This window comes from Colossoma macropomum, unplaced genomic scaffold, assembly GCF_904425465.1.
Source record: "Colossoma macropomum unplaced genomic scaffold, Colossoma_macropomum, whole genome shotgun sequence".
NCBI classification, from domain to species: Eukaryota; Metazoa; Chordata; class Actinopteri; order Characiformes; family Serrasalmidae; genus Colossoma; species Colossoma macropomum.
The window spans coordinates 14,294,857-14,318,114 of record NW_023494807.1 but is presented as its reverse complement, the minus strand read 5'-3'; the positions used below and the strand labels follow the sequence as shown (position 1 = coordinate 14,318,114).

The following is a 23,258-nucleotide window of genomic DNA, read 5'->3' as shown; positions in this document are numbered from 1 at the left end:
AATAAAAGAAGTGTAGGCCAACAAGAGGGAGAGATGAGAGATGACCCTCCAAACAGTCTGAATCATCCCTCAGGGTTTGTGGACCAAGAGAGATAGAGAGAGGGAAAAAAGGAAAAATGAGAGAGAGCCATAAAGGGGGCAAACCTGATTGGCTGATGCAGATGCGAAGGGAACACTAGTGGCGGACGTGGTTGCTGCGGACACAGCGGCCGGTGAAGCGCCGTGCATCATGGGTACTTTTCAGAGGGAAAATCATGTAAGCACACATACAAAGGAGTGTGGCCAACAGGTGTACACATGTGAAGGGGAAAAAGTGTGTATGAGTAGATGGGGTTGGGAAAGGAGAGCGAGAAAGCCTCCCTACACAATAAAATCACCCATGGTAAACCAAAAGACTAGCTACTTTGACAAAAACATGCTAATGTGGCTAACAAAGAATGAAACATAGCAAATAACGAAAGCATGGTCTCATTAGCCTCGTAGCTTTTGGCTATATTATGTACAAGTTCACTGTTTCACCTCATTTGGTCTCATTCACTGTTAGCCATATTAGCATTTTTAGTCAAGCTAGCTCCTATACGCAAGATACAGTAGTAACCAACAGAGCGGTTAAACACAGTACTTTTTGATTTACTGTTGGTGATTTTGTTGTGTAGAGTTTACAGCAGAAAGGCAATATAAGAAAACTGAGGTAAACTTGTGTATATCAGGAAACCATAGTGTCATGTGAGCTGATACATTAAGAGCTGAACAGAAGAGAAATGCAAGGCACGACAGTTCATAAACACTCATTTCAAAGTAAACAATAAACAGATTCTAACAAATCAGTAGAATTTTCCAGCATCTACAGCACATACAGTACTATGAAAAAGTCAGTGATCACCCTTCATTTATTTTATTTTCAGAACGGCCATTAAAATATTAGATAGTATTAGATATTAGATTTGCATGAGGAAGGAAAATAAGAAGTTTCCAAAACTGGAGTACTGAAAGATATAGAGGAAATGAGACCCTTAACAACCATGCAAGAGCTGGTAGACCACAAAAATTGTCACTGCCTGATAAACAGGAGAAAATCAAGCTCCACTATTGCTTTAGATCTGAAAAAATCTATAGATGTTTCTGTCCATCCTTTCACTGAGAGAAGACAACTCAATGGGTCTGAAAGGATGTGTAGCTGTCAAGAACCAGAGCCTTCAACATGATTAAATGTGTTTGGGATTCCTAGGATTGAGAGAAGCAAAAAATGCAACCAACTTCTAAGACCGAACTTAGGAGGTGTGGAAAAATGTCCCTGCAGAAAATATAAAAGCAAGTCTCTCTTGAAGAATATAAGCTGTAATAAAAGCAAAGTGTGGACACACTAAATATTGAAAAAAAAAAAAGATACTCAGTTGTTGATGCTTCTGTGTAAATTTTGGTTAAATACACTTTCTGTTCTTTCCTGATGCTGAAAAATGAGTAACTTGTACTTATTGGCCGTTTTGACTGGAAATTAAGTAAATGAAAGGTAGCCTCCGATTTTTCCACAGTACTGTAAGTGCTTGGACCCCTAAACATTGCCATTATCATTGATGTCAGCATTGCAAATCAACACACTGTGACCTTCATTCTACAGAGTTAAGTCCCCATTATCAATCATGTGTCTCACAAACCACCAAAACCCACATTACTCAAAAACTGGTGGCTGTGGAGCAATGTACAATAAGCTGATGCAGAATTATTTTCAAGAAATCGGGCAAAATGTATTTTTTTTGGAATTGAAAAACCCATTTGTTTCTGTGCTACCTGCAGAACCCAAAAATTAGTACGTCATCTGACGAGTCAGTGAGTGTAGGGTTGTATTATATGGAATTAGCATGAGTTGTGTGGATTTTGATGGTGTGAGAGCAGCCGAAAGGGAGGAAGGCTAGAGACCTACCCACACTCGCTGCAGGAGTCATGCACAATATTGAGCCTGCCCATCATGCATTGCAACAGGAAGTGGATTGGAAAAAGGGAGAAGAATCAAAACAGCCCATCACAAGGTTGGTTAGATCAAAGAAAGACGACAACACAAAGGAAAACATTAAAAAAAAAAACTATAGGGAATCATGACATTCACAAAGGTTGATTAGTTGTGGAACGTGTGATCTACAGTGGGGAAGCGAGAGGGAAGTGAACTTGTAAGTGTGAGGCTGCTCAGCAAGACAATAATGAGCTTTTAGAACAGTGATGAGACTATAAAGCACCCTCAAACACAGAACTACTACTATATTTACTACTACAATTGCAATTTTAGTAATGACATCAAAAAGACATTATTAGCCCATGTCACATGTCTCACAGTGATAGTTTGGGACCAGAGTCCATCATTATCAAGCATCTCAGAGTAAGAACACATACGGTAAGAATAAGAATGTACACATCTGGGTCCATAATTGTCAAGAATCTCAAAATGAGCATGCTGATCTAGGATCAGGTTCCTGGCCCATCAGTATGAATGTATTCATTTGGACATATAAGACAAACCTAGTCCTGGATCAGAGCTCTTACTCTCAGACATTTGTTAACCACAAGTTCAAAGGTATTTTATCCGAGTGTGACATACAGCAAAGGTTTCAGCTTCCTTTGTCAAATGACATGTTTTGTGGATTTTTTAAGTGAAAATAAATTAACCTCTATAGAGAACTAACTTCTACACATTTTAATGCACAATTAAAAAAATAAAGTCTACAGTCTGAATTTAACATAGTGGGGAAAAAAATAAAACACAAAATGTGGCCAGTGCAAAATGACACATTTTATATTTTATGTTTTATTTTTTCCAGTGTGTTAAACTCAGCAAATAAATAGAAATTGTGCACTAAAATGTGCAGAAAAATGTCATATGTATGTGCCTCTAGAGAACATGTTCACTTATTTTCACTTAGAAAATTAACAAAACATTTATTTAACAGGGGTTGTTCAAGCTTTTGCACACAATTATATATGGACCTTTATAAATGTAGTAATTGTAGCTAAAATATTAGAATATTTTCCTCAAATGTAGTTGATCAGCCAAGATATGTTTGGTGTCCAAATTTTGTTTCTTTAGTTCAGTGCTGCAGCTGCAAGGCTAGAGTTGCTAACAAACATTACATATCAATAGTCACCCAAATCCTTTCTGTACATACATCCTCAAAACTTCTCTCAACACACTCAAACCACATCCAGCTCTTCACTAAAGTTGCACAGACATATGTTTATAAGAGAGACGTTTTGGGGATGTCTTTACAGAAAAGATTTGGGTGACTGTTGACTTCTAGCATTTGATAGCAATGTTAGCTCCAGCACTAAACTAAAGAAGCACAACTGCACACCAAATATGTCTTGGCTGAGTGGTTATATCTAGATAAGTAGAAAAATGTGTACATTTGATTCATTTCTGAACCATATCTTTAATTATGACTGACAACCAAAGTATTTTTAATCTTTGTGCAACTGAATATTCATTTCATTCATTCATATTCACAATAAAATACTGAAAAGCACTAAAATCACATTGTTAAAACATTTCTGTTCAGTGTATCCCCACACCTTAAACTTACCCCCAGAATAATCAGTGTAGGAGTGTTCTTATGTGGTTTAAACGCAATTGAGCTCATTCAAAATTTAACTTATGATAAATGATGTACTTTTTTTTAAACTAAATGTAAACATAGTACAGAAATATAATGTGTACACTCATATGTACGTCATATGATGTTTCATTAATTTTCTAAGTGAAAATAAGTTAACACATTCTCCACACAGAACACACTTTTGCTCATTTTAATGCACAATTACTGTTTATTTACTGAACTGAACATATTGGGAAAAAAATAAGACATAAAATGTGGCCTGTGCAAAAGTTATGGCACATTGTATGTCTTATCTTTTATTTTTTTCCAATATGCTAAACACACAGAAATTATGTGCTAAAATTAGCAAATAAATTACTTATTTAATTTTGACTTATTCCTAAAATGTTAACTTCTTTTCACTTTGAAAATCAACAAAACATGTAATTTGGCCAGGGGCCAAACTAGTGCATACTGCAACTAAGTTGGACAAGCTTTACAGAATATTAGCTATTCCCATTCAACCTAAAAAAAATTAAACTAATCAGTTTCCAATTTTAAATAACTTTTAGCTCAGCTGTTAGCTAATTGAATTTAGGCAGGTTGGCAGTGAATTGGCTATTGACTATGCTAATGTTAACCTGATTACGCAACAAAAGTACATCTGATCTATCCTAACTGTGTGATCATTCACATGCATGTTAAATCAGTACATATTTTTACAAAAACGAACGTCTGCGTTGCGATGTCTCTTAACTGAATGGGATTTTTGGCAGTGCTCTGTAAAGCTTGTCCAACCTCACAACAATTGCTACTAAAGAATACAACTGTGGGTGGAGCTTTGATTAGTCAATTCCTGAAAAAAAGTTACAATGATGGAATCATGTTGGTGCGTTCACATGTGTGCATCTTCATGAGCCTCCGAAGTCTTCCTTTGCGCAATTCACTACCTGCTCTGAATAGATTTAGCCATTCTAAAACCTTTTTTGTTGGCCCTGGGGTGAAAAGTCACATCAGGGGTGACAGGAAGCCCTACCTGAAGGAATAAATGCTGCCTGCTGCTGAAACTGCATGTTGGCCAGAGCCTGTTGGTACTGCAGCATGCCAGCATTGAACATGGTGGTGGCACCGTTGGTTTTCTCAAGGGCTGGTCTCTTTGGCAAAGGAGGCATTACGCTATGAGGGATGCCCTGCTCGGCATGTGGGGAAAAAACGTGGGACAAAGATGGAGTGGACAATAACAAAAGAAAGGAAAGGGAAGAGAAAATAAACAAGTGTTATTGTCAGAAGACATGACAGTATAGCACAAAAACGAAAAAAAAAAACAAACCAAAACAAAAACTAAACAGCAGGCAAGCAGCAGCCTACACGTGACTACGCCACAAGCAGAAGCAATAGTGCCAAATCTGACTAGATATATACACGACAACACATATACGGCTTCAAACATACATGAACTACATTAGCATACTACTTCCACTATTTACGTGACTATTGCTAGCTAAGCTGGCTCCAGTGCAAATGAAGCAAGCGCTGCTCTACTAAAAATGTACCGCAGACAAAGAGGGACAAAAAAGAAATAAATAAACAAATAAATAAAGACAGAAACTGAAAAGAAAACAAAGCTGCACTGCTTTCTCCATGATATCTGCGAAATATGAGACATAAGTTATTAATTTGTTGCTCAGGTGGCTACCACATAGCTGATACCCAGACTGCCAGTGTATTTACTCCCCAGTTACCCAGTTACCCATGCACTACAGAGCTACTGAACATGCATAATACACAGACGCTGAAGTAAACGTAGATACTGTACAGACACAAGAGCCATGACACACCAGTTTAGTATGCCTGATCCTGACCTATATGCTGTAGGAGTAGGCTACACGTGATGACCTGATTGTGGTTTTCGTAAAACTTAAAAGTCCTTTTTGAACTTGTTTATGTTTAGGTTTTTGTGTAGCTCTTAAAGACATCCCAATCAAATCTTATTTTTGTTTTATTTTAGCTTCCATGCAAGCAATGGCTGTAGAAACTTACAATATGATGGGAGCTGACTGGAATAAAAAATACATACTGGATTTGGGTCTTTTATGAACGTAGGACATAAGGATGGGCATTTTAAACACTTAAGCTACTTAGATACCTGCATGTTTTCAACAGTTTTAAACTATGCCAATAAAAATGTGTTATACTGTTATGAATACAATGATAATACGTATGATAAACTTGAGACAGTGCTTTTAATGGCCATTTTCCAACATCTATTTATCCCTTAGAATTAAACAGGCTGTTTTTGTTACCGTACCTTTAAGACTGGTATATGTAAAGGATGTTCTGATTGGCTGTGCTGTATTTATTAAAAAGCACTCTGTGCTGAAACATTCCTTATAACTTCAATGTGAATTGGCAGAGCTAATCTGCTGTAGGTTGAATATAATAGCTTTATATCATGGTATACTATATATAATATAATATATACACTGTGTAAGCTTTGGGGATTTGGAGACCTCTCTGGTAGAAAAGCGTAATTACACGCAACGTGCAAAAGAACACTTTGGAATGTAGGTTGTGCTTCAGACCTCTTTCCCGAGAGAAGGAATCCGATGATTGCAATTCATAAAATAGTAATTGTAAAATTACTATTTCAGGCTTTATAGGGCTCACAGATGCACACGCACACCATATGTTAGTGTGTTTTTTTTACGATTAACTTTTTTTACTTTATTTTTTTATATGAAGTTACATGTGCTTTATTCAAATACCTCATTAAGTAAGTGAATAAGTTCAGATATCAGTATATTTGATTACTCATCCTTATATGGGTATTTTGTGATACTATATTGTGATGCAAATCATTGTAATTCTCCACAATCAGCTGATCACAAAAGTTATTAAAACAGCAGTAGGAAGAGAACACAAAGCCAATAAATAAAACAGAAAGAAAAAAAAAAAGTTCTACGCTTGCAAATTATCGTTTGTTAAGACACTACGACAAAGCAACATGCCAAGCAAAAAGGTGAAAGGTCATAGTACCAGGTCAAAGGTGGCCTCGAGGGGTCGCTTCAGTGATTTGACAGCCGTCTTAATTAGCAGGCAGCGAGCACATGATGGCAATGGGCCAATGGGGTTCAAGCGCATAAACATAAACAGCAAGCAGAGGTGCATCATGGGGGCAGCAGTGCATTTTGGGTGGGTGAGAAAAAAAAACAAATAAAAACAAATCATTTGGAATGCAGTATACAAAGGGGATATCAGGACTATGACATGCACTTTAAAGTCATTTAGGAAAGTCTACTGAAGTATAGTAGATTAATACTTAAAGCTACATTGACTACAGTATCAGTATCACAGGGGTGCTGCCAACTACAGTATTTGACATCTGGAGAGCATCATAAATTTCACAGTTCTCAAAATGAAAATACAACACATTGCATAATATTACACAGTGTTACACCAACCCACTAAATGTGATTTATACACTTTAAGTACTAGTCAGATGAGATTAGTTTTACATGGGGAAATTTGACATGGGGCATAATGCAATGATCACTAGTGATTTTAGCCCAGTATGAATATACTGCGTCAGTAATTTTCACAGATTTTTACGTCAGTAATAATTTCGACAGCATTGATCTGCTATAGAATGAACTGTAGAAATAACCCCAGGTTATGTTAGTACTGTGCTACAAAACATACCATAGAAATAACCTCAGTTACATTAATCTTGTGTTATAAGAAGTACCATAGAAATAACCCCAGGTTATCCCATGCTGTGAAAAAACAAAACAGGTTATATTAATCCTATGCTTTAAAACACATCATAGAAATAACACCAGTTTTTTTCACCCCTATGCCATGTTATAAAATGTACCATAGAAATAACTCAAGATTATATTTATCCTGTGTTATAAAGCAAAAAAGTAACCCCAGGTTATATTAATCTGTGCTAGAAAATGTATCCTAGAAATGTCTCCAAAATACATTAATCCCATGCCATAAAATGGAAATATTCTCAGGTTATATTAATCCCGTGCTTTAAAATGTACCATAGAAATAACCTCAGGTTATATTAATCCCTTGTTACAAAAGCATGGCTCTGCACATTAAAATATGAAAAATGACAGAAAACAAGTTGATTTTATGGGGTGATGCTGACTGCTTACTGTAAATTCCCAAGCTAAGGACAATGCGAGTGACCCACTTCATTCACTTAAGAAAAGGTAAAAGTAAATGAAATTACAATTAAACGTTTGTAATAATGTCTACTTGTGAGCAGTGGAAACCTTCGCAAATGGAACTCTTTTGGTGTGAGTAGCCGGTCCAATCTCTGTAATTTATATGTTGATTTCATATCCCGTGCGAATCAATCATAAACATTACAGATGTCCTGTGTTATAATTACATTGCACCCCATGTAAAACTACTCCCATCCCAAGAGTACTTCAGTCTCTATTACATTAGAATGCTCATATCACCCCCTAGTGGACAGAAGTGAATGGGTTGACCTGTACATTCTCACACAACACTATAGGAATCAGTCTGTGGAACAGAATCATGAAACACAGTGTGCTCTGAAACATTATTTTAAGAGGCACTTTACTAGGATTATAATTGTAAGACATATTCATATGGCATACACTATATGTCTAAAAATGTGCAGACAAATGCTGATCCAACGTTTGTTCTGAAATGAAGTATTAATAGAGAGTTTGTCCCTGCGTTGCTGCGGTAACAGTCTCTACTCTTCTCGGAAGGGTTTACACTTGATGTTGGAACATTGCTGATTTGATTTGATTTGATTTGCAGATTTGATTGCATTTAGCCACAAGAGCATTACTAAGGTCAGGTACTGATTTCTAACAAAAACGCCACTCTGACTCATCCCAAAGGCACTGGAGCGAGCTCCATCACTCCAGGAAACTCAGTTTAACTACTCCTTAGCCCAGGGGTGGGGGGCTTTATGCTTTGTATCCCTTTAGCTGACACTTTGGGCACAGGCGCTGGGCACAGTAATCTTAGGCTCATGTGCTGTCCCATTCTATAGGTTAGTGTTTTTCTACGGAGCTATCCAAGCTTAAAGTAACAGAATTCATTAATTAGAAGAGGTGCCTGAAAACTTTTGGACATATAGTGTATATACATTAAAGAGCTATTAAAGGAAATCTCTGACATGTTTGCAGATAACGTCATATTCCACTCACTTGACACAAAGATTTTCATAAACTAAGGGTGAAATGGGTCATTTTATGAAAAACTGCAAAAGCAAATCACCAGTCTTTTCTTTCATAATGGCACTTAGATTAACTGAAACTGTTGAGGTCCACAAAGATAACATACTGATTTTCAAAAAAGCCTGAAGTCTCTGAAAGACCGTAATGTCAGAATGCTAATGTTTACCATTATTTAATCTCTTAAAAGGCCAGGATGCAAAGTTTTATTACACATTTCTATAACCTAAGAACAGCCCAGCCAGTTTGCATTGAAGTCCCTGTAGTTACTGAGTAATAAGCCTTCATAAGTAATAAGCCTGGGATTTTTATGGGGTTAATTACTCATTTGAACATGTTATCAAGAAGACTGAAATGAAAACCATACTACAAAGGTCATTTTCACGCACAAACTACTGCTAGGAATGCTAGGAATAGCTTTTATGCCATTGCCAGACTAGTTATTTACATAAAAATATAGTATTCATTTCCACTCTACCATGAGACACACTCAAGCACAGATGCTAGCATGAGCAATCATGGCTCCTTTTGAGATAACATTTGTGTTAACAATAGCTTTTTCAACTAACCTTGTAGGTGGTAACAAAATAAATGAATAGTAAAATAAATAGGAAAATATTTTGCTTCAGTTTCATAGACAGACCCAGTTCACTCTGAAGACACTGTAGAAAATTAATGACCATTCCACTATGAAGTTATTGCCAAACTGTCAGAGTTGTCCTTTAGGAGCTGTAAATGCTATATTAATCAAGTTGGTTTCCCAAACATAAGTATTGTGATATAGAAAAATCCATAAAATATAAACATTTATGAACACTTGAGCCTGCATTGTATGAGTGGTCCACGTCTATATGAACATACAGTAAATGTTTATCTGTGCTTGTACATTTAAATATGTATGCATGTCCTGTCCTTCAGTGAGCAGTTGCATGGACAGTACTCACCATGGCAGCGGTGGCTGTGGCCTGGTTCACCTGGTGCTGTGCTGCTTTGATCTTAGCCTGCAGGTTTGCTGGAGGGTGGAAGTATTTGCACTTGTCTCTGGAGCAGCGGCCCTTGATGTAGTCCATACACACGGTCACTGTGTTATCACTCGAGTCGATCATGGTGCTGTCTGCTGGATGGGCGAACCTGCAGTCTGTCTCACCGCGGGAGCAGTTACCACGCTGGTACTCACGACACACCTGTGCATAGACACACACACACACACACACAAAAGCTAGTTATAACGCATATCTTTAATGCTTGGCAGTGTTTTCCTATTGCAACCCAACAGACATGTGTTCATTACAAGCATATTGACACCAGGGGGCAGCAACGCCCACAACATTGACGCTTTTTTGGCACTCAAGACTGTCTCTTGAACAGTGTTTCATGAGAAACTTTCTCTAGAGAGCACTGTGAGCCTGTTCCTTCTAATATACGATATACCCATATTGAAATCTGATATATGCCCACATGCGCAAAGATATAAAGGGTCAGGCATATATTTGAAAATATATGGACATATATGTTGTGTACACATGTAAGGATCACATACTGGACATCTTTGCGTAATATATGGCTCACATATATGTCTGATAGGTGGTGAATACATATATGCATAAGACAGGGATCATAAATACAACCCTGTACTGTTATAATTGTTACTATATTAACTGTTTGCTTTTCAATATTAAATTATTTAAGTGTGTCTGGGAACAATATTCTCATTTGCATGATAAATATATTTTTTTCCTTTATATTTTATATTTTATTGCTTTATTTTATTGCACAGCTTACAGTGTGCATGGTTTTAGAGTTTATGTAGCTATTAAACCATTTTTTTCTCATTAGTTTTCTTATTTTCTTAGGAGGAAGAAACAAAGATGCATAAAAATCTTCTACCACATAACATCAAGCATATTTAATTAATATCTGTGATCCTTATAAATAACGTTTTCTATCGTATTTTGATAAATATATTTGTTACACATACATGTTTGTCTATGTTGATATATTTTTGACCAATGAGCGCACGCCCCCGTGACCTAGGATAATAAGTGGCTTAGATATTTGAAAATGGCCAATTTCTAATAAGTTGGCATATATGTCACATATATGCCCACATGTGACTAAAATAAGCTGGATATAAGGGAAATCCATGGATGCTTATACACATAGTGTATCTGAAATCCATATATTGCCATATATCAGATTTCCATATGACTATACGGTGTATCAGTACAAATGAGTAAGCCTTTTCCACATTCATGCACTATCCATCTCTGTGGGCCTTTCATTCTATCTCTAAAGATGTAGCCTAATTTAGCTTGTAGCTAACTCACAGATTCCATGCTACTATTATCTAGCTTAAATATTGACTTATGTGATGTACAATAATTAACTAAACTGTGTAGAATGTAAATGAGCTTGTAACTAACTCTCCCACCTTTCCATGACTTATTATCTGACTAAAATGTTCACAGTATGTTGGCAAAGTAAAGTAATAAACTAAACTCTCTCTCTAAAGATTGTAACATAGTTCTAGATAACTCTTACACCTTTTCGGGTGATTCCATGAAGGGGGTGCCATTTAGCCTGTAGCTCTTAAAAGTCACCATTTTTGAACATTGATTCTAAGAAAACATTAACCACTCAAAAATGTGTTAACCCATCTTAGGAACAACATCTCATTTTTGAAGAGGTTTCTTTTCTGGCAGTGGCTTAATTGAGTAACAGCAGACTTTTTCAACCATTGAATAAGCAAATACAGGGAATAGGCCTAGTCCTGGACTATACAGCATTTTGAATGGTGGATAATACGGCATTTTTAATGGAGATGAAAGAAAAATGTAGTCCAGGACTAGGCTTAATCCTTGTCTGGGAAACCAACACAAAATGTGGTTAGCTAACATTCATGCTAATGGCCTGATTACATTGAGGACATTCTAATGATTTACTTAAATAAATAATTTACTTTCAGTCAATAATTGTGGTAACAAATTATGAATCTATTATTTTGGGCACTTTTAAATGTGATCTAATCAGTCAATTGCACAATATCATTGAAAATAAAGAAAAAAAGAATGAGAAAACATTCTTACTTCCTCACATGATGTCCAGAAAATAAATTAATGTAAACTACAATGCACATTGTCTTGACCGCTAATAGATGACTCATGAAAAAGGATGCTTCAATCATGAGATGTTAAATGGATTCACATATCAATGCAAAAATAATATGATTTTTGAAGTATTTTAACGGTTATATTTAAAGGTAAATGTAGTTATAGTGGGCTGGGACAGCCACAATTGCTGTTTTCTATGTGCTGTGGTGTTTTATTAGGTATGTATCTAAATTTCTGCATAATTCCATTGTTGAGATAATTAATTTGATAATAAGTAAATAAGTAATTTGAGTGGTTTGATGAGAAATGATGTTTTTACTGGCTTGATTTTTTTACAGTGGTGATAGTAACCAGGATAACTACACTGCAAATATAAGCATTTTGTTTGCTAACTAAAATGACCAGAGAACTTGTGTGTTTTGAGATTTAGATGTTATGTTGTAGAATAGGGCTTAATCTAAAAACAGATTTTTCTTTGGGGACTAGAATGGCTTACAATGCCCTGCATGTACATCTCCACCAACAAAATCTTTTGTCGCAGTTACATCTCGAGCATCATGTGTAACAATTTCATGTAATAACTTCCTGTGAAGTAGCTTTTAGTGGCATTTAACTCTTTAGATGTCTGGTTCCTATAACCACCACTGTGAAAAATTCTTCTCCAGAAAGGCGCATTTTACATCAAACCCCTCAGATGACAACAATGTAACAAAGCATTTAATTACGGAGAAATTCTGAAAAATATGTGGAATTTCCCTTTAAGTTCCTGTAATTTACTAAACTCATCTTGCTCTGTCTCGCTTTTTCCCCATGGTTCCTATTTACTAGCATTTAGTTTATTTTTGGTTGTAGGTAATCCCAGGCCCAGGGGGCTCCATGTGTTTCAGAGGGCCATGAAAAGCTAGCAATTTGGAAATCCCTCAAGACAGTGTGTGAAGAGTTGGTCACGGATGTTTGAACACTGTTTAAAGTCTTGGTAAAATCAGGCAAAAAAAAAGTACTTGTAATAAAGTTGGCTGGGAGAAAAAATAGTCTGACAGCTACAGTCATAGTCTTGAGTGACTTTTCCATTTCCTCCCCAAATTCATCCCTTCATTTAACCACCATTTACTTTTCATTGATGGTGGTTAAATTAAGGGGACTTTAAAAGTCAAAAGTATCCGTCTTTCTTACCTCCAGGCGGTCGGTGCGCAGTAGTTTCTGTGCGGCAGCGGCGGAGGCGGCAGCAGCAGCAGCAGCATTAGCAGAGGAGGGAACGGGTGCTACGCCGGGACTCCCACCGATCAGCACGGGTGCACTGGGCAGAATTTCTGCAGGCATCAGTGCTGGAGACACGGGCCCCAGGTACGGGTTAAACGTAGCTGCGGCTGCTGCTGCTGCTGCACCGGCGTTAGTGGCGAGATTCGGCGTGACGGAGAATAAAGGCTGCAGAGAGAAAGTGAGAGAGAGAGAGATAAAAAGAGAGGGAGAGGACATGAATGAGTGATAGGGATCTACCCTGATTTTCTTTTTGTTCTAATATCAAGTGATATTAATACTAGCATTCTGATATCAGTAACAACTCTGATACTTTTAGTTGTCTTGCGCACATTAAAAGGGAAGATATGTCATTTCTACAGTGAAATTTCAAAATGTTCCTGATTCTCACCCACTTCAGAACTTGGATATTAAAATTCTGACTAAAAGAAAACTCTCAGTATCAAAATTTTTGTAAGGATCAATGCTCAAAAGGATCGGATGGATCGATAATCTGGTATGAATTGACCCTAACCCAAAAGGGACCATTCTACCTTTTCATTAGTTCAAACTGCAGACCAACAGTTAAAAAAAAAAACAATTAAGGATTCAGACCTTTGATATTTGCGAGGCTTATGTTATGACCTATTTAAGTTTAAATTGATCTATTTAAAAGTATAAAAAAGTGAACTTGCTGGTAGTTGGACTTTTGCACAGTGCAGAGATGCAGGCAATTCCACAGACCCTTAATGTAAGAAATTATCTTGTTATTCCTATTTGCACCAGGGCTCTTGCCCTTTCCTCTAGAATAAATTCCATACCTTCTCAAAGCTGCTTTGAGGTTGCTTAAACTCTCTAAAATTCTGTTCTTTTTCTCACTATTCGTAAATGTCAATTAACTGCAGCACGGTGAAGGAAATCATGAAATATGGCTGCGTCAGAGTAGATAATAAGTGAATATCCACAGACTTTGATTAGTTTGTTTGCCTGCAGCAGATTTGCAATTGGCATCTTGAATCTATATTACACTGACAACAAAAAATCAAAAATAACACAGATTTTCTGTACTTTTCCAACTCTGGACAGGAGTGCTAGTATGTCACCTGCAGAAGATATTAGTGGTTAAATTGGAGCCACATGACTAAAATGGAATTGCTGGAAGTACACTAACTTGGACTGGCCTGTTTGAACTTTGGGCACTCTTTACTGGTTTGTGGAGGGAATTTAAGCATTTCTGTAATTACATTATTCTGCGCAGACTGTCTTCTATTCTGAAACATCTGGGAATGGAGCAGAGGAGGCGTGGTTAAAGTGGCAGGGAAATAAAGAAGACACTGGGAGCTCGCCTTTGATGCTGAAGTGGGCTAATGTGATGTTTTGGATAATATTGTAATGTCTGTCTTCTGACCAAGGACTGAACGGTCAAGAAGAAACACAGTGCAGTTTAATAACATACTACACTCACAGTATCCAACAGGTAAACACAGTGATGGTAGAGAAGTATTTACCACCACTAAAAAGTTTGCAATCACTGTTCGATAGAAAGTGTTTAATAAAGTAAACTCAATGTGAAGATAATGTATAAAATAATCCTTAAAGTCACAGGTTTGAAATAATTATCATAAATATATACATATTAATAAGTAACGGATTAAGGAACGAACAGATTAAGAGTGATGAACAGAGCAGAAGATGATTCATAAAGTGGCAAAAAATGTTTTTTTTTTTGTTGTTGTTGTTTTTTTCCACCATATTTTAAGATTTAAAAGCCCCACTGGGATATTTGGGGCGGTTTAAGTTGACGTCCTTGAGCATCACTGTCACATCTTTCGTTGCTTTGAGAAATCAATCCGCCAAGTTTCACCACAGTTGCATTTCGTACCTCCTCATTTTTCATAGTAGTTTTTCTGTTGTACTGACTTACTTATTTACAATGATTTATCTGCAGGCAATGCAGCTCTAAAACACACACTGATTAAGACATTACAGCGCTGCTTCTCCTTTAAGAGTGGCCGAGCTGGAGGGGAGCCTCACCATTGGCTGAAGCTGGCTGCCAGGCATGATGGCATTGGCTAGCTGCATCTGCTGGGCGAGCATGGCCATGTTCTTCTGCTGGATCAGGTTGTTGCGTCCGTTTATCTCCAACTGCGTCTTCAGGTGGGGAGGCGGGTGCAGGTACTTGCAGTTCTCTCTGGAACAGCGACCCTGAAGGAAAGAGAGAAAGAGACAGGAAAGAGAGAGAGGAAAACAGAGAGAGTCGATGAGAGATGTTAGAGAGAGCAGAAAGAGGGGGAGAGAGAGAGAGAGAGAGAGAGAGAGATACATTAGTTACATTACAGTCATTTAAATTGAAGTCAATAGATCTTTTGTTTTAGTTGCTAATGGAATCCAGTAAATAAGCCATAATTCCTTTGTCATGTATTGCCTCTCTATCACTTTTTACAGCGGATGTGATTGATCCAGCTCTAAGCCAGTTTCCCTGTAGGACCGTGGTGAGAGAGAGAGTGCAGTGTCATCAACAAAACAGAGCTGTCAGGCTTTGTGCAAAATGACAGTATTGATTCGTGATGTGTCTTTCTGTTCTGTCTGTGGGGTAGTAATGCATCTGATTTGTGTATAGATCTGTGCCTGAGTGACCCACACGTTCTCTAAGTTCACATCTCTTTTAAAGGGATTTTGTATGGGTGTTAGGGCACGTTCACATTCGGCAGGTTTGGGTCAATTAAAGTGAACAACGCTGCCATTTGAACCCTGGTGTAGCAGCGGAGAGCCCCCGAGGAAGTCACTTCTAAACAAACTCTGGTACTCATTTGAAATATGAATGCAAACTTAACCACAGACATTTAAACAGACCAAACCATCATCAGTTCTCTACCTATCTTCCTTGGTATCTGTAGAAGATGAATTTTTGATGCTGTTTTCCCACATGAGTTTTAGCATCTTTTTATGAGATCTGAATTGGTTGATCAGTTGTCAAATACTGTAGGTACCATCATTATGAACGCTAAGTGAACTAGAACTAAAATGGTATAGACTAAGGCAACTGTACTACAAATGCACCCTAAATATGCTGATGTCGGGACAAAACCGTATATCCAAAAGTGGTAACTGAGCAGGAGAAGCTGAAGATGATGCCACGATAACTGGGAAAGCTGTACAGCATTGAGAATGAAGTTATAGTTAAATTAACATCCAAAACGCCTCATTTTCTATCAAATCTTGAGACAGTTGATGATGACATGAAAAACTTTAGATAATTACAGTATATTTTCTATGATTTAATACCGCCTGGTGTCTAGCTTACAGTATTCCTACACTGTAAAAGTTATTTCAATTAAATAACAACAATTATTAATATAATTTGACATTGACAAATCAAGCATTTCTGGGTTGATAACCAATAATGATAACCAATACCAATGCCAATACCAATACGAAGAAGCAAAATTTAGCGAATATTTACCTCATTATCTCATCATATCTCACTGTAATCCATATATGAAGTGCAGTGTGCATAAGACAGGTCATTTTAAAATAGCCATGACATAGCTAAAACAATATCAATTGTTTTAATCTCAGTTTCAGCTTCAGTGAATAATATGCATATATGGCTGGCAGCACTGTATGAAGAAAAAGTATTCTTCTAATAGCTCACAGCCAAGGCAATGCTCTCACCACAGGCTGGCTAACAGCAAGTGCCTGTTGTGTTCCTGGCTGACCCAGAGCGAGTGTCCTGTGTCTGCCTCTCATTCTGGATGCCATCCATTTAGCTTCGCCCCTCAGGGCCTCAGTGAACTGGAAAACCCTTTACTATTGAGAAACTGAAAATCACTATCCGTCTACAGCTATTAATACACCCATCTGATGCTCTGTCTGTTGGCCAGCTTGTCGGACTGAGACTCGAGGGGGAGTTTAGGTCAGAATAGACCCAATCAGGGACTGGTCTTATGTGTAGGCCACATTAGAATGATAGAATGAACAACTGAGGCCTTCAAAAACCTGAACACTAAAATATACAATAGGTACATATACTCATATACTACAAAGCTACTACTGGGCGCAGACATGACAGTGATTTATCAGTTTCTTTTTCATGTACCTTTTTTACCTTATTAGTGTATGTTTTTGTTCATTTTAAGCACAATCCATCCTGTCCTAGTAATTAAGAGACAAAATTCGAATTGACTGAAGCATAGTGACTTTTGTCAGTGTGTACCACCAGGGGAGGAAAAATAACATTAACCAATAAAGTCATGGGTCAGAGACCCTCCGTAATATGTCACATGAAAAAAAAATGTGTTATGATTTCTGATTTAGGTTGAATCGGTTAGTTGCAAACTACTCCTGCAGACACTCAGTCGTTCAATTTGGCACTGGACTGGTAGTGGTAGCTCATCAGTCAGAGAGTTAATGATTAATGTAGATAATGATTTTTTTCTATGATACCGTATATTAATTTACCAACTATTCTTTGATTAACTGACTAATTACATCATAATTGCACCATAACATTTTAAGTTTCATCTGTGCAACAGACGATTTCTGCTTCTATGATGAAATAAAACAACAGAAACCCTATCGCCCCCAACACTCCCTGTAGTGCACTGCAGTCTGCTTTTGTTTTCCATGTAAACAACATGTCAGCTTTTTCCATAATTTGCATCACGTACCAAGTCAGTTTGGACAAAAATTACCGGCTGGATGACTATAACAATAACCTGGTCTGTATGCTGCAGTGGATGCAGCTGTTCAGTCACGTCACAGTGAAATTGAATGTTCCATGCTGAGTCACGATGAACTTTTCCCCACAATGTCATAAAATAACGTAATAAAGAAACGAAGATGCAGTACCTCCCTCATTCATCTCTCACTAACTCTCTCATAGCTGCTATAATATGTGAAATGTTATATGAAATGCTTATATATACATATATAATATGTATTTATTATTTTCCATTTGAAAACAGCCTGAGAAATTGATTTTGGCCAAAAATGTAAGCATTGTTATATAAAATGCATATATATATATATATATATATATATATATATATATATATATATATCAAAGAGAATAAGGAAATTTGAGATGATGTGCTGAATCATTTCCTATGGAACTGTAATCAAATTTACACAATTAATGATCAGCCTATCACCGGCTCTCAAATCAAGAAGCCCAAGGCTGCTGGCCTAACAGGTAACCAGAACGAGCCCACCATGCTATTAGAAAAGGAATCATTGCTGCTCTGATTCAGTTTCCCAAACCCAGTGTGATGAGTCATCATTAGACGCCAGAGCAAGAATCAATACAAGCACTTTCACTACTGCCTCACAGTGAATCCTACAAAACAACAGTGTTGGGAAACCAGACTTTTTTATGATGGAGGGGTTTAGGTTCCTGCTAGCTTTCCGTTCTGTCATACCAATGTCACTATCAGATACACCTGACCTGCCCATGCTCCGCCCACAAATGTATTTATCTTAGAAGCGGCTGCGAGGTTGGGCAAGGGTAGGGTAGCTCCTAAACTCTGGAATAGTATTCCATAGATGTTTAGTAAGGCAAGATCACTGAAGTGTTCTTAAATCCAGAATAGAAACATATTTGTTTAGACTATGCCTAAACTGTAAAAAAAAAAAAAGTAAAACCTTAAAGTTGCCTTAAAATTTTGAGATAATTATGTTTAAAATTAAATTAACTCAAATTTTAAGGCAACTAGGTTATTTATTGTTCTGTATTTTGCATTCTTTTAACTTATTATATGATGTTCAAGTAACTCAAATTACTTATTTTATTTTATCTTTTCAATGTTTTACTTATAAAAAACAAAAAAAAACTGTGTAAAGACTTGCATTGCATTTCTGAATAAGCAAATGCATGAACGGCAATATAATTCACACATTGTTACTGTGATAAACCCAGTCAATCATAAGAATGCAAACTGCACTCCGAATGAGCTCTTGGAAAAAATCACAGTCTACCATTAAAGAAGCCTCGTGCATATTTTACACAGTGATAGAAAACACATTAGAACATAGAAAGCTCAGATTCCCCATGCTGATACATTCCACTGTTGCTACTGTGGCATCGTAACATCACTGAAGGCAGATTTAATTCTTAGAATGGGTCGCCAGCAATACTCTCGGTTCTTCTGGTTAATCAGAATGGGCTTTTTGCTACTGTTCTATAAAGCTTGTCTAACGTCGCAACAGTAGTAACATCAGAACACATCTGTGGGCGGAGCATGGGTACCGAAAAGGTAGCTGTGAAAGTTGCTTTTATGATAAACACCCCTTGCAATCACAATATACTGAGCTTCCTTAAATGATTCACAGAAAATGTTGATGCATCTGAGTTGCTTCAGAGTTTATTGGTGTGTCAGTCATGAATGCCTGAGTATCACTATGTAAGATATATAAGTCATTTCAGTTAGATAATGTCAGTGAACTGATGGTGTCATTTTACAAAGGGCACTAAAGTCATTGACCTACAAGTAGGTAAAGTTTGCGGTGCTCTTCTGGGGCAGCTGCTATACGCTGGTGCACCCTGTTCCAGTTAACACAGGAAGGAGCTTGGTTAGCACTGAGAAGCGTGGCCTATAACACAATAGTAGCAGACAAAAACATCCACCACCACAAAAACAGGTAGCACTAAAAAACAGCCAGCAGTAGAAGTCCTATGACTCACTACCAACAGATCAATGCAGACTCAAGTGTTAGTTCTGGAATATTCTGTGTATTGTAGCTCTTTAAGGCTGCCCTTAGCCACTGTGCTGTCAGTCTCTTGAATTAATCACTATGTTTATGCAGATGGGAGAAAATTCTAGAATATAAAGCAGAGCCCGGCGATGGGGCGTTTGGCTGCAGATGGTCGCTTCTGCTGCTGAGGCAGCGCTGCAACCTGCGTCTACATTCAACACATAGCCTCTTCCACCACCATCCTTAATCCATAATCCATAAATCAAACACTATACTAACAAATCCAGAAAACAGAACATCCCACAAACCACTGGTGCAGCAAATCTGAGCAAGCAAATGCGGTAAACTCCGGCTCAGCTGCTATGCTCGCAAATGAACAAAAATCAGTGTCATAAGTCATACCAGCACAGTAATACATTTCAACTCCAGACAAATATAATATTTTTCAGTTCTGCTGGCTATGGATTTTTATATTTCTGAATATCTGTTGTGGTAGTTTATGACAAAAGCAGATACAAATCTACTAATTTCAACAAATCTACTAATTTGTTGAATTATGTTATTTAAAGCTTTAGGAAATCATGTTATTAACATAAACAGCAGACTAAATGGCAGAAACAGCTGATTTATGGCAGTAATTTTAAATGGTTAAGAATGTGCCAAAGACTGAACTTAAATTAGTATGAATGTTATTCATACTAAGTCACTGACTTTGGAAACATTATGCTTTACTAAACTTTAAATATGATTCAACTAAAAACAAATAAACATGTAAAAAAAAATAAAAGATGATTAAATAAAATAAGTAATAAATAATTTATAAATAAATATAGAATATATAAACATATACACATATATACAAATAAATAATATAGAATAACACATAAAATAAAAAAGATCAAAATAAATATGATCAAATATGTTGTTGTGCACTTCCACAACCTACTGAAAACCACTGAGCACATATAAAAATAATTTAGACCAAAATAAATTAGATGACTTTGGGTTTTTAGCGTGGGTTGAAAGTGCACTCCACCATTATTTCAATATATCTGCATAATTAAATCATTAAGACATAAAAGGCATTCAAGGATTTTATGTGAAATGTTCCATTCTGGAGAAACTGGAGAAACCAAGTCAGAGTTTTTCACAGTGGTGGTGATAGGAACCTAAAGTGTCTACTGCCTCTAAAAGCCCCCTCACAGAAATCTATTACATGAAATGTTTACTAATACATTGTCTGATGTCCGAGACAGGTTTAAAATAGTTTTGAGAAGGTTTTGGCCTAAAATGTTTTTTGTTTTTTTTTTAAATCTATTCATAGTGGAGACGTACATGCAAAGCATTGTTAGACAAAATAGTCCCCAAAGAAAACTTACTATATCAGATTTACATCTGTTTTACCATTATGTAACTATTATTGACATTACATTCAAACTCAATAGGTTCTCTGGTCATTTTGGATAGTAAAAATATATTCCTGTCACCACCACTGTAAAGAAATCAGTCGGTAAGTTTCTTTACAGTGCACCATTTTATACCAAACCACGCTAAATGACTATGTTTACATAGGAAAAGCTGAATTATAATAAAAATGTAAAAAGTTCCCCTTTAAGTTTTAGATATGCATAAGAGTTTTTCATGCAGACAGGGCTGTAAGAGTAAATGGAAATGGGTCAGTGCAGAAGGAGAGGCAGCGAGCGAGAGAGATAGAGAGATACATAGAGAGAGAGAGTGCTGTGTTCAGCATTCTCTCCTTTATCGGTGTGACGTCCGAGGTGCCGCGTGTTTCCTAATGTCTTCAGCAGATGCTACACACTCCGGCTTATGCAGAACCCCATGGTACTGCCTGTGGTTAGTCCAGGGCTGTTTTGCACCACTGAACACATGTAGTAGCTCATATCAATAGGTTTGTCATTTAGGACCATGATTTTGATCCAATTATTCTTTTTCTAAGCAGAACTTGCATTTTTATATTTGTAAGTGGTTGAATGACTGTAGAGTTAATGTAAAGTAAAATGGGTAGACAAGATGCCCTATATTTGTTTGCATATCGTCACCGTCAAGTAAAATCTCCAAGTTTTCAGTATTTTTGTACCCCATTTGAAAACGGCAGCTGCCTTTTACATTGTGTGAACATTTCATGAAGAATGAACCAGTAGAAATTACTCAACATGACTCAAAATGACTGCAACATACATTAAAACCAAAAAAAAAATTCCTTCTCCTATAAAGTTACTATTTTAGAGATTTAGTAATATTTTATTGAAAGGCAGCATTCATAAAGCTAATGACATGTACATAAGCCTTTCAAATGACAACTGACATATGACTGTACTATGATTGTTTGCTGACTTGTTGCCATAGCAGTTATTAACAGTTCTTCCTTTTTCTAATGCAGCTTTCAAAAAGTGTAATTTGCAACAACATTGAATCTCTACGCTGAATATGTACTATATTTCTTGACATATATAACATGAGACATCAATAAGGTAGCAGGAGAGAGCCGCAGGAGGTGGCGTGAGGACGGTGCCTGACCCCCAAGTGGCAACAAGAGCTGCAGGAGGTGGTGTGAGGCCAGTGCCCGAGCACCAATGAGAGCCACGGGGGGTGGCGTGAGGACAGCAGCCGACCCCTGAGCATGAGCGAGAGCTGTGGGAGCTCTTCCTGAACCCCGCCTCCAGTTCTGCAACAGGGCCACAGAACTACACCTGATTTTTGACCCAGGTGGCTCTGCAGCAAAAGCAGGTGGTGGTGGCTGGGGGCGAAAGGGAGGTGGGGCAACAAGCCCCCTCTTTTTCTTAATAGTCCTCAGTAAGTATTATGACAATTGATGCTTGTTGGAAAATGCCTTCATAAATGTCTATATAGGTTTATGTCTCTCATCATGAAAGGCTTATCTGGGTGTCGTGTAGTCTTATTAATGCTGCCCTTAAGTAAGGTATTGGCAGACATTCTGATGTTTCAGAGGTTTTTTTTTATGAGATCAAAGGTATGTTTTTATGGCTACTTAATAGTTTAAAATGAGGAGAGATTTTATGTTTGTGCTTAAAACCACATTCTGTATGTTTTCTGTACAACTGACTGCTTCATGCAGCAACATCAAAACTGCACATCTTTCTACTGTGCTGCTGCATCTAGCTTTGAACACTTCTGATAAGCTTTATGAGGAATACGACCATGGTCTGTGTCTGTGAAATATTCTCTGGGCTAATTTTAGCGCCCAGAACCGTCAGACAGAGCAAGGTCTCTTAGCAACTAGTTTAAAAGAAGGAGAAACGCATGTCTGGCGAAACGCAACATTACGGTAAAGAAAGTTCAGAGGATGCTGCTGGTAAATAGGTTTGACGTTATGAAGGTGGAGGGTGCAGCGTGTCTGCGCCTGTCCTGTTCCTGGGGTGGGGGGG

At 37.3% G+C, this 23,258-nt stretch overlaps 1 protein-coding gene across 11 annotated transcripts in view; it reads right to left on the bottom strand.

Moving 5' to 3' along the window:
- The window catches only part of mbnl1 (muscleblind-like splicing regulator 1), a 90,504-nt gene that overhangs the window by 8,033 nt on the left and 59,213 nt on the right, over positions 1 to 23,258 (bottom strand). For 7 of the 11 annotated variants that reach the window (XM_036556025.1, XM_036556028.1, XM_036556024.1 and 4 more), the window contains 7 exons: positions 15,193 to 15,363; positions 13,096 to 13,347; positions 9,757 to 9,996; positions 6,618 to 6,665; positions 4,618 to 4,771; positions 1,922 to 1,957; positions 145 to 236 (listed from right to left, as the gene is read on the bottom strand). In XM_036556025.1, the coding sequence (XP_036411918.1) occupies positions 145 to 236; positions 1,922 to 1,957; positions 4,618 to 4,771; positions 6,618 to 6,665; positions 9,757 to 9,996; positions 13,096 to 13,347; positions 15,193 to 15,363 (993 nt within the window). The remainder of the gene's footprint in view (positions 1 to 144; positions 237 to 1,921; positions 1,958 to 4,617; positions 4,772 to 6,617; positions 6,666 to 9,756; positions 9,997 to 13,095; positions 13,348 to 15,192; positions 15,364 to 23,258) is intronic. The other 4 variants (XM_036556031.1, XM_036556033.1, XM_036556032.1 and 1 more) reach the window with 3 other exon arrangements.